At 45.6% G+C, this 16,138-nt stretch overlaps 7 protein-coding genes across 9 annotated transcripts; 3 read left to right on the forward strand and 4 right to left on the reverse strand.

Annotated features, from left to right (window-relative positions):
* Positions 1-28: 28 nt before the first annotated feature.
* On the forward strand, positions 29-4,119 carry LOC117895052 (calpain-B). Its single transcript, XM_034802429.1, has 2 exons — positions 29-1,437; positions 1,503-4,119. The coding sequence occupies exons 1-2, from the start codon at positions 261-263 to the stop codon at positions 3,062-3,064; spliced, it is 2,739 nt and encodes a 912-aa protein (XP_034658320.1). The 5' UTR covers positions 29-260; the 3' UTR covers positions 3,065-4,119.
* Positions 4,018-4,699, reverse strand: LOC117895058. The gene is made up of 3 exons (XM_034802438.1): positions 4,517-4,699; positions 4,323-4,459; positions 4,018-4,266 (listed from the first exon to the last, which is right to left on the reverse strand). Exons 1-3 carry the CDS (start codon positions 4,586-4,588, stop codon positions 4,122-4,124), a joined length of 354 nt encoding a protein of 117 aa, XP_034658329.1. The 5' UTR covers positions 4,589-4,699; the 3' UTR covers positions 4,018-4,121.
* Positions 4,600-5,729, reverse strand: LOC117895056 (protein Hezron). Its single transcript, XM_034802436.1, has 3 exons — positions 5,359-5,729; positions 5,134-5,304; positions 4,600-5,069 (listed from the first exon to the last, which is right to left on the reverse strand). The coding sequence occupies exons 1-3, from the start codon at positions 5,491-5,493 to the stop codon at positions 4,695-4,697; spliced, it is 681 nt and encodes a 226-aa protein (XP_034658327.1). The 5' UTR covers positions 5,494-5,729; the 3' UTR covers positions 4,600-4,694.
* Positions 5,730-6,474: 745 nt separating this feature from the next.
* LOC117895055 (type I phosphatidylinositol 4,5-bisphosphate 4-phosphatase-A) lies at positions 6,475-9,478 on the reverse strand. Of its 2 annotated transcripts, none has more exons than XM_034802434.1 (6): positions 9,353-9,478; positions 8,752-9,018; positions 7,435-7,616; positions 7,163-7,372; positions 6,930-7,094; positions 6,475-6,857 (listed from the first exon to the last, which is right to left on the reverse strand). In XM_034802434.1, exons 2-6 carry the CDS (start codon positions 8,876-8,878, stop codon positions 6,741-6,743), a joined length of 801 nt encoding a protein of 266 aa, XP_034658325.1. In that variant the 5' UTR covers positions 8,879-9,018; positions 9,353-9,478; the 3' UTR covers positions 6,475-6,740. The 2 variants fall into 2 exon arrangements, with proteins under 2 accessions (XP_034658325.1, XP_034658326.1); XM_034802435.1 differs by lacking the exon at positions 9,353-9,478 and adding an exon at positions 9,175-9,301.
* Positions 9,478-10,898, forward strand: LOC117895057. The gene is made up of 2 exons (XM_034802437.1): positions 9,478-10,314; positions 10,725-10,898. The coding sequence occupies exon 1, from the start codon at positions 9,627-9,629 to the stop codon at positions 10,119-10,121; it is 495 nt and encodes a 164-aa protein (XP_034658328.1). The 5' UTR covers positions 9,478-9,626; the 3' UTR covers positions 10,122-10,314; positions 10,725-10,898.
* On the forward strand, positions 10,890-13,669 carry LOC117895054 (nuclear distribution protein nudE homolog). Of its 2 annotated transcripts, none has more exons than XM_034802432.1 (6): positions 10,890-11,025; positions 11,086-11,239; positions 11,317-11,590; positions 11,645-11,905; positions 12,335-12,426; positions 13,076-13,669. In XM_034802432.1, exons 1-6 carry the CDS (start codon positions 10,946-10,948, stop codon positions 13,202-13,204), a joined length of 990 nt encoding a protein of 329 aa, XP_034658323.1. In that variant the 5' UTR covers positions 10,890-10,945; the 3' UTR covers positions 13,205-13,669. The 2 variants fall into 2 exon arrangements, with proteins under 2 accessions (XP_034658323.1, XP_034658322.1); XM_034802431.1 differs by lacking the exon at positions 13,076-13,669 and adding an exon at positions 12,613-12,949.
* A 742-nt stretch (positions 13,670-14,411) lies between these two features.
* Positions 14,412-14,845, reverse strand: LOC117893389. Its single transcript, XM_034799984.1, has 2 exons — positions 14,593-14,845; positions 14,412-14,513 (listed from the first exon to the last, which is right to left on the reverse strand). Exons 1-2 carry the CDS (start codon positions 14,843-14,845, stop codon positions 14,434-14,436), a joined length of 333 nt encoding a protein of 110 aa, XP_034655875.1. The 3' UTR covers positions 14,412-14,433.
* Positions 14,846-16,138: the final 1,293 nt, after the last annotated feature.

The raw sequence follows: 16,138 nt of genomic DNA on the forward strand, positions 1-16,138 counted from the left end.
TAAATTTGCTTTACACAAATGGGCATGTGGCACAAAATTAGCAATTGCGCGTGGAAAAAAAATCCGATCACACTAGGGTTAAAGATTATGAATCATTTACCGAGAAAGTTAAATTTGGATATACCCCTTTAAAGCGTACATTTCCCAACGGAGTCAGCAGTTTTAGTTAGACGACGAGTTGTTAAACATCTGGGAGCACTTATTTAAAGGCTGCTAAGAGTGCTACGCATTAAGAAAAGCCAAAGTTGAATCCAGTGAAAATGTACGGCATTGATAATTATCCCAAGAATTATCATGCCAGCGGCATTGGCCTTGTCAATTTGGCGGCCTTGGGCTACAGCAAGAATGAAGTCAGCGGAGGAGGAGGCGCGGATACAACAAAGAGGGCAGGGCTCTACCCTTCGCTGCCATACCCATCATCGGAGAGCGTGGGTGGCATGCCATATGTGGTAAAGCAGCAGGCAAGTCACTCACAGAACGCCTCCTACCCGGGCATGGGCGTGGGAATGAGCATGCCGATGCCTGGATACCCAAGTGCCGCCCCATACTCAGGCGGCGGCGGTTTGTATCCCAGTTTGCCGTCTGCCTCGTCATCGTTGCCGTATCCATCTGCACCAATGGCACCCATGACACCATCATTTTACCCAAGCATGCCACAGCCTGGACTTCCGTATCCATCCGCTCCACTGGCCCCGATGCCTGCTGCATTTCCCAGTATGCCAATGCCGTACGCTCCCTTGCCAACGAGCCCAGCTCCTCAACAGGCAATGGGTTTTCCGTCCCTGCCCTATCCGACGGCGCCGCCACCAGCCAGTGCGCCCACACAAGAGGAGGAGCCGTCTGTGGGAATTGCCGAGCTGAGCTTCACCAGCGTCAAGGTGCCCGAGAATCAGAACATGTTCTGGATGGGTCGCAAGGCCACCAGCAACCGCCAGACAAGCATACGTGGCGATGACTTTGCCTCGCTCCGCGACTCTTGCGTGGGCAATGCCACGCTGTTTGAGGATCCCGACTTTCCGGCCAACAATGCCTCCTTGATGTTCTCCAAGCGTCCAGACCGGTACATTGAATGGCGTCGCCCTTCCGAGATTGTGGACGATCCCCAGTTCTTCGTGGAGGGCTACTCACGCTTCGATGTGCAGCAGGGCGAGCTTGGGGACTGCTGGCTCTTGGCCGCTGCGGCGAATCTCACTCAGGACTCCACGTTGTTCTTCCGAGTCATCCCACCGGACCAGGACTTCCAGGAGAACTATGCCGGCATATTCCACTTCAAGTTCTGGCAGTACGGCAAATGGGTGGAGGTGGTCATCGATGATCGCCTGCCCACCTACAACGGCGAGCTGATCTACATGCACTCCACGGAGAGGAACGAGTTCTGGAGTGCCCTGCTGGAGAAGGCCTACGCCAAGCTGCATGGCTCCTACGAGGCCCTCAAGGGTAACATTTAATCAATGAACTTTCTGTTTGAAGGATTTATTTCTATCCAAACGATTTGTTTCTAGGCGGCACCACTTGCGAGGCAATGGAGGACTTCACTGGCGGTGTAACCGAGTGGTATGACATCAAGGAGGCTCCACCAAATCTATTCAGCATCATGATGAAGGCTGCCGAACGCGGATCAATGATGGGCTGCTCCCTGGAACCGGATCCGCATGTCCTGGAGGCCGAGACACGCGAGGGTCTGATTCGTGGACACGCGTATTCCATCACCAAGGTCTGTCTCATGGATATATCGACGCCGAATCGCCAGGGCAAGCTGCCAATGATCCGCATGAGAAATCCCTGGGGCAACGACGCCGAGTGGAGCGGCCCGTGGAGTGACAGTTCTCCCGAGTGGCGTTTCATTCCCGAGCATACAAAGGAGGAGATTGGTCTGAACTTCGATCGCGATGGAGAGTTCTGGATGTCCTTCCAGGACTTCCTGAATCATTTCGATCGTGTGGAGATTTGCAACTTGAACCCAGATTCGCTGACGGAGGATCAGCAGAACAGCTCGCGCCGCAAGTGGGAGATGTCGATGTTCGAGGGTGAATGGACTTCGGGCGTAACGGCCGGCGGCTGCCGCAACTTCTTGGAGACCTTCTGGCACAATCCGCAGTACGTCATCTCTCTGGAGGATCCTGACGACGAGGATGACGACGGCAAGTGCACAGTCATTGTGGCTCTGATGCAGAAGAATCGTCGCAGCAAGCGCAACGTGGGCATCGACTGCCTCACCATTGGCTTTGCCATCTACCATCTGACGGACCGTGATCTACAGGTGAAGCCGCAGAGCCTCAACTTCTTCAAGTATCGCGCCTCCGTGGCACGTTCGCCGCATTTCATCAACACGCGAGAGGTGTGCGCACGCTTCAAGCTGCCGCCCGGACATTATCTGATCGTGCCCTCGACCTTTGACCCCAACGAGGAGGGAGAGTTTATCATTCGCGTCTTCTCCGAGACAATGAACAACATGGAGGAGAACGACGATGAGGTCGGCTTTGGTGAGACAGACGATCGCATTGCTCCCGCCTTGCCGCCGCCCACCCCCAAGGAAGAGGATGATCCGCAGCGCATTGCCCTGCGACGCCTCTTTGATAGCGTGGCCGGCAGCGACGAGGAGGTGGACTGGCAGGAGCTGAAGCGCATTCTGGACCACTCGATGCGCGACGTTATGGTGGGCACTGATGGCTTCTCCAAGGATGCCGTGCGTTCAATGGTAGCCATGCTGGACAAGGATCGCTCCGGCCGCCTGGGCTTCGATGAGTTCGAGGCTCTGCTGACGGACATTGCCAAGTGGCGTGCCGTCTTCAAGCTGTACGACACTCGCCGCACCGGCAGCATCGATGGGTTCCATTTGCGCGGAGCCCTCAATTCGGCTGGCTATCATCTGAACAATCGGCTACTCAATGCCTTGGCGCATCGCTACGGCTCCAGGGAGGGACAGATACCGTTCGATGACTTCTTGATGTGTGCCATCAAAGTGAGGACCTTCATCGAGACGTTCCGCGAACGGGACACGGACAATTCGGATACGGCCTTCTTCAATCTGGACGATTGGCTCGAGCGCACCATATACTCATAGACGAAAGGTGGGGCAGGGCCACAATCGTTGCAATTACAATCGCTTTCAATTGATACTAATCTAATACTAAGTGCCACATTTACTTAATCCACATTCTACACATGATGCAAATCTGGAGAACGGAGAACATAGAGAGCCATGACGCCACTTGTACAGCCTGCAGATTGAGATACAGTCATCCGCTATGCCAACAAATGAATCTTATCAAAACGACCAAAACCGGAAATAATGTGCGGTAATTGAAGTGACCTTGGAACAGCTCGATATACACGATAAACGCCACAAAAACCAAACCGCCAAATGGTGCTTTGTATACACCACATGCAGTCGTTTATACACTCAAAAGCTATATATATATTAGATGCGCCATAGAGTGATTTTATGGCGGCTGCTGGAGGTATGACTAAGAGAGCAAATATCAAAAGTTCTTCTACGCATTTTATGCACCTCATTAAGAGCCGGAAATTAGCCAGTACAAACTGAAACTGAAACTGAAATGTGCATTACTAATACATTACATATACCATTACGAGATGCTCGTACAGCCATCATACATATATCAACTATAATTAAGTCAATATTTACTGCATATATGTACAGTAGTATCCATATGCATATACATATATTTTTTGAATATCATTGTAATCTCTGAACCGACAAGCGCCTTATTTGTTCAGGTGATAAACTGAAACCGAACAGAGCTCCCTTGTTGTTACTACTTGCACTGGAAGTTATTACTCATCGAATCATTGTTATCTTTAAGAGAATCAGTATCCCCAGTATCGTTAAATTTATTCAATTACATAAATTCACCAGACCAGTTTTATTAATGATCCCAATTATTAATCTCGTAATGTCAAAACTATTTGTAATTCTTTTTTCTATGTGTAATATTTCTAAACTAACTTGGAAAGAGGCTAACTATGCTCTTTGCGAACAAACTAACGAAAATATTTCCTATAAATATTGTTTATAATCTTATTGTTACTGGCTGTAAATGATATTGTTGTATGCTGATGTTTTTTATATAAAATAAACTGCAGATTTGCTAGTACAACTACTTGACCATGACGATGTCGGTGGCACCGCTGGGTGGACCCGCTTCGATCATTATCTGCTTAAATTCGTCCAAGATTAGGTTGTTATCGACCACCAATTGGGTGATCAGCTCAAGAAAGTCTTCGTATCCCAAGCGCCACTTTCTAAGGAGAAACAAATGCCTTAAATTTAGTGGCAGTACTGAGTGGGGTATACGTACTTATAGCGCATGTAAAGGAGTCCAGTTTGGGTACGTGTTATGGGGTTAGGCATTAGCTTGGCCTGCTCCAGCCAGGCATCAATTTGCGAGAGAAGAATGCAGTCAAACTGCTCGTTCTCCAGCTCCGTAGGGTTAGCCTGCGGGGAGCGCAAGAACAATTCAAGCATAAAAGACACAAGAAACTGGGGGAGTACCTTGTAGTTGCAGTACACCATGAAAAGCGAGTCCAGGGTATGCTTCTTGGGTTTATCATCGTCATCGGCCATGGTTAAATTTGGGAGAACAAACGAATAAAAAGTACGAGTGTACGAGTATATTTATGACAGATTTTGTTTTCCTTCAAGCAGATAACGAAATTTCCATGTGGGTGTACTAGATTCTCATTTTATTTGTTTTGTTGATAAACAACGCTCCAGCGAGTGTGTGTGTACTTGTGTTGCTATGGGAAAGTGTGTTTAATTTTGGCTTATTCAGAAACTGCTGCACAATCCACTGGACATAGCGCTTAAGTTTGGTCGCCTCCTGCGGGCCACTGACATTGGCCACCCCATAGGGTGGCTCAATGATCACCTGCTCCATCACCAATATGGAGATTTTCTTCTCATTTTCAAGCCAAGACACCTGAGAGTCACCCAAATAAAAGGCAACTTGGCGATACAGCTCCTGACCCATTGGCGAGACTTTCGGTTTGAAGTTTAGAAGGTGCTTGGCCCTCTGCTCGATGGTGTCATGCAGACGCTTCTCCAGCTGCTAGAGGATATGGAGGATACTTGTGTTAGGAGGGTCAGAGAGATAACGTTGCTCCACATACCTTCGGTAAGTCGGGGGGCGTAGGAGTTTGAATACTTTCCGACAGCTCGACCTCCTTGACAATCTCCACATCCAAGCAAAAGTTTAGGTTCACGATGTTCATGTCGCAGAGCCCCCGTTTGTTGGGTACTTTTATCAATAGCATTTTGGTGCCAGCATCAAAGGCCACCACCTCAAAGGAACGATTGTTAAGTTAATCAATTAAAACAATTAGCTAGCGACTTACCTCGCCCAATATTTCCTCGTCGAAGCAAATCTTGCAGCGGACAGTGGAGCCCACAGTGAAGCATGAAAGCAGGGGAAGCTTTTCCTCTGCATTTGAGCCTTGAATTGCATTCAACGTTGCCCGGCGTTTAAACATTATTTTCGATTTACTTCAGTCGTTGTCACAGCTTGAGATTCAAAGTGAAAAGTCGCTCTCTTTTTTTAAAAGTAAATCCCTATGGTTGCTAAGATCTGTCCTTCCGCATACGAATTCGAGTTTGGCTTCTTTTTATGTGTTTTATTTCATTTTATTTACAGTGTATGTACGCTAATTAATAATGTACTAAATATAAATGTTGTATATATATATATAATATATTTTTGTATTTTATATATATATATTTATTTGTTTTTGTTTTTCAAAAGTAAACCGTTCCTTTTTATCATATAATCGCATATATTTTTTCGCAGTTTAGCATTTTGCTGTCTAAATTGTTGTTGCTGCACGTTGCGTTGCTTGTTCTTTGTGTTTTTTGTATTTCCAAGAAGATTTATGTTTCGTTTAATATAATTATAGTTATGTATGTATATAAATGTGGGCGTGTGTGGGTGTAGGTGTGGGTGTGTGTACCTTCATTAGCAGTATCTTTAATGCCTAAAAACAAACAAAAAGAACTCTTTGCTTCCGAGAAAAAGTGCATTTGAATAAATTCTTAGCAGAAGAGGCGGCAACAAAATAGATCAAAGCGCTTCGTGTGTTTTATGAGTTCTAGAGAATAAATACCGAAACAGGGGGACAGGCACAAAACAAGAAAAACAAATTTACAATCAATTAACACAACTGTACACCAAAGAAAACGAATGAGAAGTGGCACAAAAAGCGAAGTAGCACTTTAAAAACTGAGTACCGAGAACTTTAAAAAATTTGAGATTTAAGATTTTAAAAGATTTTTTGTGTGTGTTTTCCCAATGATCTACTAACTAATGACTGCCTATAGTTCTCTTTGTGGGTCTCCCCTTTTAGCACTTGACTTTTACTTTGGAAATATTTCGCTTTTACTATATATTCATTAGTGTTTAGTTAGTTACGCGTCTTAAGGTCCTAAGTATGCTTTTGGAAATCACTTTATATGGGGGGCTGGCTACTGTCTTCCTCTCAGATAATTTAGCTAGCTGTTCATAATATTTGTTCAACATTTTGACTCCTTTTGGGGCTGGGAAGTGGACTGCTCCTGCTGGTGAAATGTTCATTGTTTCGTCTGCTATGGGCTGCTTGTTTGTTTGTTTAGATTGCGGGTTACATTTAATATCAAAAGGAATGATATATATGCATAATATATATATGTATATACATATATAAAAATAAAACAATGCACTTTTGTTCTTGCACCGCAAACGCGACTCTTACATGGGCCCATCAATGGCGCTCACTTTAAGGCGGAAATAGTACGCGGATCGGGCCAACATGCTCGCCGCGATTACAAACAATGCCACATAGAGAATATACATGCCGCCGTGAGCCTGTCAACAAACAGAGGTTTATGTTTGAGTAAAGAGTCGAATGACCAAAATTCTAGGCACTGTTTTGCTTACCGATGCATACGAGATTGTGCCGATGGTCACGGCAATGCCTGCCACAAGGAACAGCAACGCCACAATGGCAAACATAAGGCCGCGGCTGTTGGCGAAGCGCGAACCCACCGAGGAGACCTTTCTGCAATGTGGACAGCGGGCCAGGGCATTGTGATAGGTGTTGAACTGCAGGTAAGCAAAATTATATAAATTACTCTCTGATGTGGGAGATATTATTACTGCTGTCAGCTTACCAAAAATGTGTCCGAACAGTGGCCACAGATGACACGACACATGCCCGGCATGGTTGGCACGGGTGGGGTGACGGGACTTGGGGCCAAATTAATGATTCGCTTGCAATTGGGTCGTGGACAAGCGATGCGCTGCGACGAGCTCTTGCAGATTAACAGGCAATTGCACGGGCAACGTACGTACTTCTTGCCCGGCGGAGCGTTCCTAATGGGCTGTGTTCGATAGGGTAAGCGATAATCTTGGGCAATTCATTAGTTAATTATTGGTCACTTACAGTTGCCTCATTGCAATGGGTGCACTTGACCACATGCTGCTCCCTCTTCGTGGTGATGTCAATCATGTGCTGACACACCCGACAGGTGACCATTGGCACACCTCCAGTGTTGCTGCTCTGCTGATAGGGCGGTGGCAGCTCATCGGGTCCAATACAAGGTACTGCCGTCGGTGCCCCATTGCCTGCGATTCAACAGAAACCAAAGAGATCAGAAAATTAACATTTATATATACTCGTACAGTGCCTAGACCTTTTGTGTAAAATAAATACATCTCGCCAGCAGAGGCTTACAGGCTAAACTGCTGCATTTTCCACTTACATTGCAGTCAGCCTCAGTCCTCGCCTCTCAGCAAGAGAGAGAGAGAGAGAACTGGTCTTCTGATAGTGTGTAGGTTGAAGAAGATGAGATGCGATAGAGACAAATGGGTCAATGTTTTGGAGCTATGAATGCAAAGCTCCTGTTCGCAATAACTAGCCCATCCTAGACTGCATTTATTGGCTCTTGGATGAGCCATTGGGTGGCACAAACATGTTCGAACTTTGTGCAAAACGAGAAACTAAATAACTCAGTGTTCAATTATGAATACTCTTTTACACCGGCCTGACCTATGGCTAGCAGTCGGAATTGAACTCGTTTAAAGAGTATACTGCAGAGAGTCGAGTCTTGAATGATATGAGAGAATGATCAGGTTCCTTCATACTGCACACAATGGAACTGCTGCAGGGCTCTGTGTCTCTTCTTTCTTGCTTTGCCCAGCGATAAAGGCAGCGAGCAAGCTACGATGAGTCATACATTTGGCTTCTGCCTGGAGTGCGCCCCCCGACGTTGCTGCCCGCAAATCGAGGCTGATTAAACAGCTGTAGAGAAACGTTCTGCTGCGTTCTGCAGATACGGGGAGCATAAACAATAACAAAAGTAGTGGTTGCGATTTGGCGTCGTGTTACTAACAAATGAAGTGCCCTGCGCTACCACGGTACCAACGCCCACGCCCACGTCTCCGTTTATAGACACGGTGTGCCTAGGGCCATGACTCAGTTGGGGGAAGTGTGAAAATCTATGAAATGCAAGACTGGCTGGCTTCGGCGACAACTTCAAATCACAGTTGCGGATAACTAGAGCGCACACTTGTTGGGTTTCAAATGCAAAGCGGAGCACACAGAGACACCGGCACGTACACCTACAGCGACGCCACCCGCACACCAATAGACCCGCATAGGGCATCAATACAATTACATGCGGGATGCCGGGAGGGGATTTTACACCAAGTTGAATGTACTTCCCGGCTCTAGCCAGGGTCAATAATCAGTTGTACGCACCATCCTCGTTTGGGGCTGCGGCTGTGCTGCTGCCAGGATTCTCGGCACCCTCGTCGACGGCAGCGGACGACGTGTACATGATCGAATCATCATTGTTGATCAAGCTCTGCCTTTCGGGGTCGGCCATGCTGGATTATCGAGATGCCTGAAGGTGCACTTTTTTTTCGTGTGACAAAAACAACTCCCGTTACTGCTGGACACAAATTGACGTTCTCGTCGTTGTTGTATTTGTTGTTGCTGCCTCTTTTCTGCAACGCAACGCCACAACTGGAAAAAGACAAGAGAACACGGCTTATTAAGGTATCACATATCACACATATTCTCTGAAGGCGGCCAGTAAATCTATCCCAGCCCCAAAGTGCAGCGAACAATTTGTCTTTGTTTGATTGCAGTCACTTGTTTTTCGTTTTTCCTCGGTTTTACACTCGTTTTCTGTTGAATATCCTCCCTCTTCGGCATGCGCCGCAATAATCAATTGTCTGATGCCTTTATTGCACTGCCAACATTGGTCGGCTGCAACGGTTACATTTGCTGTAGCCGAAAGTCCATTAATTTGTCCAATTGTTTAATTATTTTTGGCCATATTCCTGCTATATTTTACCTTATTTTGTTGAAAATGCACTGCTGTCGACTCGATCTGGCCACACTTCTTTTTTTTTTATGTGGCCACGCTCGCGCTGCAGGGGTGCAACACTACTTTATTTTCTGCAGCCCTAGTGAACACACAATGTTCGGCAAAATTCTGCATTAATAACAATCAATTTACATAATTGCCTAACAAAAAAGAGATACTACCAGCTAATAATCCATAATACCCAGATTGCATAACTGTATGGAAGGTAAATGCACCAACAAATAAACTAGTTCAGCGGTTCATGAACTCAGAGAGGAACCAAAACAATTCTGGCTGCGGCGCGTTGATAACTCAAATGGCCGAAAATAATAATAAATCAGAATGTATCCAGCCCAAAGACACAAAAACTCCTAATGAAACAGTGAACAGCAGCAGCGACGAAACCAGCAGCAGTTCCGGTGACATCGAAAATAGTAGGTACGGGAAACTACGTCGTAGATCAGTGCGCAGCTTTTCCTACCACTTCCAATCTCTTCCCATGCGTGTTGTGGGAGATCAGTCTGCGCCCATAGCTGGACATCCAAGCTCTGCCCGGGATGTAACATTAAGTTCCGCTCACATCATTGAAGACAGCTCGGAATCGGATTTCCACATATCCAATGACACGAGCAACGACGAGCCGCCGATTAAACCCATCGCATTTGTTGGTCGGTCCCTGCGGAAAACTGATGTGAACTTTATCAAAAGGAGGAATAAACGTAAAAAACGTACAAAGAAGAAAATATTCAAAGAATAAGCAGAACCACATTTGAAACTCAACTGTGCGCGCAGGGCTGGCCAACCTGGTGCGTCTTACGTTTTACAACACTGCTTCAAAACCAGGGTTGGTTGGTGCATTTTGGAGTAGTGGTCAATTTTTACGAGCATAACTATTTACACGATTTTATGTAAATAAAACAAATTAAACGTAGGAAAACTAAGTGCAAAGTGTAAGTAAAGCCTCATCGCTGGCGTAGAATATAAGATATCGTGAAATGCTTTCCGAACAACGGCTTAGATGGCCTCTCAAAATCTGTGATGATTTCATTTTCACACAGCGCGTTGTTGTATTGGAAACTTCGTCGTAGCTTGCTTGCTGATGCTGTTGCTATTGTTGTTGCTGTTGTACCCACGGCTGCTGCTGCTGCTACTGCTAGGCGCCGACGTCAACAGACCCAGCAGCGACGCACAAACTGTTTGTTTAGTGGAGGGCTAAGCAAAGCAGCTCGGTTCGTGCGTTTATCTGCCAGCCATTTAGGGCACCAGCCAACAACTAAAACAGCACCAACACAGCGGTAGCGAAAACGCCAAGAACACCTGTTCCTAATTGATTTTTCACATTTTCCCCCATTGCCTACAGATCATTTCAAACGACTTCAAATTCAACAACTGTGTTCTGGCATTTTTAATCAGAGAAATTAAAAAGGAATCAGCTGCAAGACATGTTCACCTCTTAGACCAACCACAGCCCTAGTATTGATTAGAAATTCTAAGTAAAAAGTATTCGAACGAACGAATTTGCAAGCCGAATTTGTCCACCGACAAGTACACACCACAGAATCCGCAGATAAATCAGCAGTTATGGACGCCCCACCAATGTTCAACAGCGTCGAGGATGAGTGCAGATATTGGAAAGAGCGCTCCAAGCAATACCACAAAGAGTATGTACACAAAAATATGATCCCCGTCACAATTATCAATTCCATGTCCGCCGATTGCAGATGGACTGACGTGAAACAGGAGTACGATGAGTTTGTCGAACAGTCACGCGAAATGGAAATAGAAATGGACGCCACTCTGGAGCAAAAACAGAGTATAATCAAAGATCTCAGAGCCAGACTTAATATGTTTGAAAAAGAAAACGATTCCCTGAAGGTAAGTATAGCACAAAGCATACTGAAGACTAGCCAGTAGACTCTGTCAGCTTTAATAATACTATTATTTTCATGCAGCTCAAGCTGGACTCACACTGCATTGATATGTCCAATATGGAAAAGCAGTTGGATACTGTGAAAAAGGAGCGCGACTCCATGAAGGTATACCTGCGGCAACTGGAGCAGAAGAACGACGATCTGGAGCGTGCCCACCGCATACTCAACGAGAGCATAGAGAACTTTGAGAAGATGCTGGATCAAGCATACGAGAAGAATGCTCTCCTCGAGTTGGAGGTGGACGAAAAGGGCCTGCTGCAGGAGAAGCTGCAACGGCTAATGGATGAGACGAGAGGTGAGTCAGTCAGCCACACCACAGGCTCTGGACTACATTATCCATCTGTTACAGATCTCAAACAAGAGCTCAATGTGAAGACACGCTACACGCCAACGAATGGCACCAGCAACCCCACAGCCGTAGGCACCATCGCTGCCAACAGCTCCATGAACTCATCCGCCTCTTTACCTAATGGCATTTTGGCCAACGGCGATGTGACGCCGCCACACATCGACAACACCATTGCTACAAAAGTCACCAGCGTCAGCGTCAGCGCTCTCAACGGCAGTTTAGCTAATAAAAACGAATATAATCAGCAACATTCGCTTAAAAGTAAGATCCTCCATTCGCTAAGGCAAACCAAACGCGTCTTTAAGCTATCCAAATCGAGTCGCCAATTTAAGCTTATCAAATAGTTTCGCTTTCCATATTTGCATTTAATTGTGATTATCGTTTTACGTTCCATTTAATTGTAATTCTTGTAATTTATTTGTAATTTTTAACCAGTCGTACACAAAAACACATTTTGTTTATTTCGTTAGCACGCTTAAGTTCCTTATTTTATTTGTAATTGTATAGTAAATAATTAAAATTAAGAGTCGAATCGAATGTAACGAAATTTTGCGACATTTTTAGTAGGCAAACTGTGCGTTTTGTGTGCGTCTGTAGCTGCTAGTTGACCAACTAACTAACCGCTGTGTATAATCTTACCCTATACAAACTCTTAACTAACCTGCTGTGTATGTGTGCTTCCTCTTGCAGATCCCGAGAACCTTATCAATGGCAATTCCATGAATGCCAGCTCCCGCACAACGGCGCTCAACATTGTGGCCGACATGTTAAGAAAACTAAACGTAAGTCCCTCCATAAAAACCAACAACCAATACTTCTAACTGCTATCAACCACTGTCACACATCACACATTATTATAGCATGCCCTTTAGAGTCTTCTCCACGTTCTGTTCTTTTATTTCCTTTGCATCCTCGCATCTGCACTCTCTTTCCCCGCCCAGTTTAAATGTTTTTCCATATGTTTTTAGTGGGATAAGGCCTTGTTATGTCCTGAGTGCGAAAAGTTTCGCTGCATTTGCGAGCGCCCGTCCACGCTCCAGTCGCCGCAGCCGCCGCCATCGGCCAGCGACTCGAGCCTGTTTCGTCGCGCCTTTGGCGGCAGCAGCGGCTCCGTTGTGACAAGCGCCCAGACCACGCCCGTCAGCGATGGTGGCTGTTCGAGCAGCAGCTCTAGCAGCCTGAACCTAGGCACAAACATTTTCAAGCGCTTTGCCGAACGCATACGCAACACCCAGGACGCAGAGCTACCGCTCTGACATTTCACATCGAATTTAAGGCTATTTTTAAGTGCTCACCGCTTGCATTTATTAATTGCTTTGGTTAATAAATACAAACCTATTTTTGTACCTTACGGACACGCTTTTGTTTTGTTGTTACTTTGTTGATTGTCCCACATTTGGCTAACACTCTGCCCATTCTGTTGTCTTGCAGGCGATGGAGACGAAGCTGAAGACATATCGCGAGCATGCGCCACCCATGCAGCCGCGCCAAAGATCCTCACAGCAGCCGAATCATCCGGGAATGGCTGGTCTGGCCTGCCTCTCGCTGGATGCGGAATAATCCCAGCCACCAATCACCATCACAATCACCATCCACCTCCAGTCCAGAGTTTAGTGGGGGATATATTGTTCAGTTGGCTTTACGTTTGCGTTACGTTAATGTTATCGTTGGCAATTATTTTCTACCCGCTGCCGCCGCTTCGTTTACTATTATTTATTTCACATAACTTGACATGTAAAAATTCGAAATTACACAACAGTTGATTGTTGTCTTTTCAAGCCCAACAAAACCTATAGAATGCCTTAGTACGAATTAAGAGTAAACAGTATACTTAAGCTAGGCTCGGTTCGGTTCGGTTCCATCTTTGAGTTGGTGTTCCGCGCGAAGGCATACAATGTGTTTAGAGAGTAAGATGATGAAAGATGAATGGTATCCCCACAGGCCCACGAAGACGAAGAAGCTCTGTCCAAGTATTATGCTTCAAGTGGACAACGATAACACAAAAACATAAAAAAATAAAACCCCGAAACAACAAATACTCGTAGCGTTTAGGAAAAAAGACAAACTACAAAAACCCCTTCTGACTAGACACGGCTACCCGTTGCTTGTCGCAACCCGGCCGGCTGCTTCTGGCGCCTGGCTGTGTCGCCGAAACTTTAATAATCTTATACTATAGTTATATCTATCCCAGAGCTATTTTCTGTTTATATTTACGAGCGAATATAAATGTGTAAAAAAGGCAACACTCTGTTAAAATCAAATGTATAAAGATAACAATACAACACCACAAATCCAACGAACATGCTAATGTACACAAATAAAGAGGATTCTAATTAGTTTTAATAGAAGCTCCATGGCCAGACCAGATGCATTTCTCTCCTCCTACGCTTTTCAATGTCAATGTCAACGTCAAAAGTTTTAATTGGCTTGTTCCACCATGCTCATGTGTAATAACTAATTAATTTACAAAATATTTGGGTTCATATCGCAAGGCGGACGGTACGTCAATACCTATGCCAAGGCCAAGCGAATGCGCCCGCCTCCCCCCACAAACGAAAGCTGCTCCACGAGACAGACATCCAGAGAGAGAGAGAGAGCTTTTGAAGGGGAAATCACCCACCCACTGGTGTTTTAGTACACATTTTGGTGCGGGTTGGCGGAGATTTACCCCAGGAAATTATGCTGTGGGCGGAGTGTGGGCCATCGCATCCGTTGCCGACCTTGCTGGCGGGAAGGTCCGTCCGTGGTAAGCTAATGAAAGTGCTCTGGTTTTTATAAGTAAGCACGGGTTAGCGTCGAGTGCTGGCATTAAGTGAGTAGAGCAATCCGGGAGACGGAGGTGCGGCTGATATGTGGGCCGGCGGCAGTACTGGCAGGAGGACAACAAATGCAAAAAAAAAATTGAAAATATGACACAAGCTTTTATCATACGCACGCAGAGCACTTACCAGCCACGGACAAGTGTTGTTGGAGCAACAGGAGCTCCTGTTGGGGCTGCTGGCGGAGTGCATTGTTTGCCCTGGACCAGGATAGGGCATTGTCGTGGGAGTCTGGCATAAGCGGATTGGGAATGGCACAATGCAATTGCCGTTTGAAATAAAAGTGAACAGGCACAAAGACAGGACTGCGCTGCGCTGCGCTGCACAGCGTGTGGGAGGGAGCGTTGAAGGTTGCCCTTGTCCTGTCCCTGTTGCTGCGCATTTTTTCAAGAGCAAAGTTTGAAATTTTTCCTTTTTTTTGTCAGCTGTCGCCTTGATGAACTCCCACGGGTAGAGACGAGGCGAAACCCTGTCAGCTAATTAGCTGGCCACGCGCACAAAACCTGCCTCTTCCACAAAAGCCAGCAATCAGAGCCGAGCCACGATGCCGCCATCGCAATAAGCGGGTCAAACACCATCGAGAAACCGCCACTCAGCCGGCAAACAAACGCCATTGTTTTGCCATAAAGCGGGCGAATGAGCAAACAAGCAGCTCGTAAAAAACTGTAGCAAAACAGTGGCTTAAAGTGGAAGCTCTTGAAAGCCCACAAAACAGGGTGTACTTTTGCAATCATCCTCCTTCTTCGATTTTCCTTTCGAGCCTGTTTCGCGGGTATGTTGCAGTGTTATAAAATTAGCGTGGGAGTGTATCGATATGCTGATATCGATGTTGTATCGATGCAGAATATATAGTTTTTTGAGTCAAAACTGTTGGTTCCATGCTGAAATTGCGCCAAACTACGTTTTGTCTGCTCTGTTGATAAAATATATTAATTAATTATTCATCTAGACCTGATTGATGTACATTTCAATGCGGTATTTGTTACGATATACTGTATTGGATATCACGATCGTCGATCCCCATCGCTAGTTTCATACCATCCCTAGTTTACGATACAATAACATTACAATGGCGAAAATTAGCGATCCACCGCGATCCGCGTGTGTAGTTTTTAGTAATATTTAATTACAAGCGGCAAAATCAACATATATATCAACATTATAAGAGTGAAACGTGTAACGAAAAGAAAGTGTTTGTGTTCTTACTAAACGGAATGAAGCGGAAAAGATGAAAACGCAAAGAAAAAATTGCAAAAACATGGGCGCTCGAGATGTCTTGCAGTTTTTGCGCGGGTAAGTGAAGCTCTGAAAATTATTAGCGGGAGTATTTCAATTAGTTAGTGCAGTTATTTAAGCTTAGGAGATACAATTTATTGTGTGTTAAGCAAAGCATAATTTCTGTTTAGAATTGTCTTGGGAATATGCGTATCTACTCAGTGGAGTACATGTACCGTTATTTTGTGATGAAATTCAATTGCGCTCTCTTTTGCACCCTGTATCCACTTCGTAAAAACACAACATTTTCGGCATTTATGCTCTTTAAATATTTAAAATACGCGGCGCGACGTCGTAATGGTAGCATGGCCCCACAAACGGAAATAATGATGAGGTGTGCGTCGTCTGCCCGTGTGTTCGGCTTGGGTGTGTGTGTGCATGCCTTTGTTTCTGTTGCTTT

Source organism: Drosophila subobscura, chromosome J, assembly GCF_008121235.1.
Source record: "Drosophila subobscura isolate 14011-0131.10 chromosome J, UCBerk_Dsub_1.0, whole genome shotgun sequence".
NCBI classification, from domain to species: domain Eukaryota; kingdom Metazoa; phylum Arthropoda; class Insecta; order Diptera; family Drosophilidae; genus Drosophila; species Drosophila subobscura.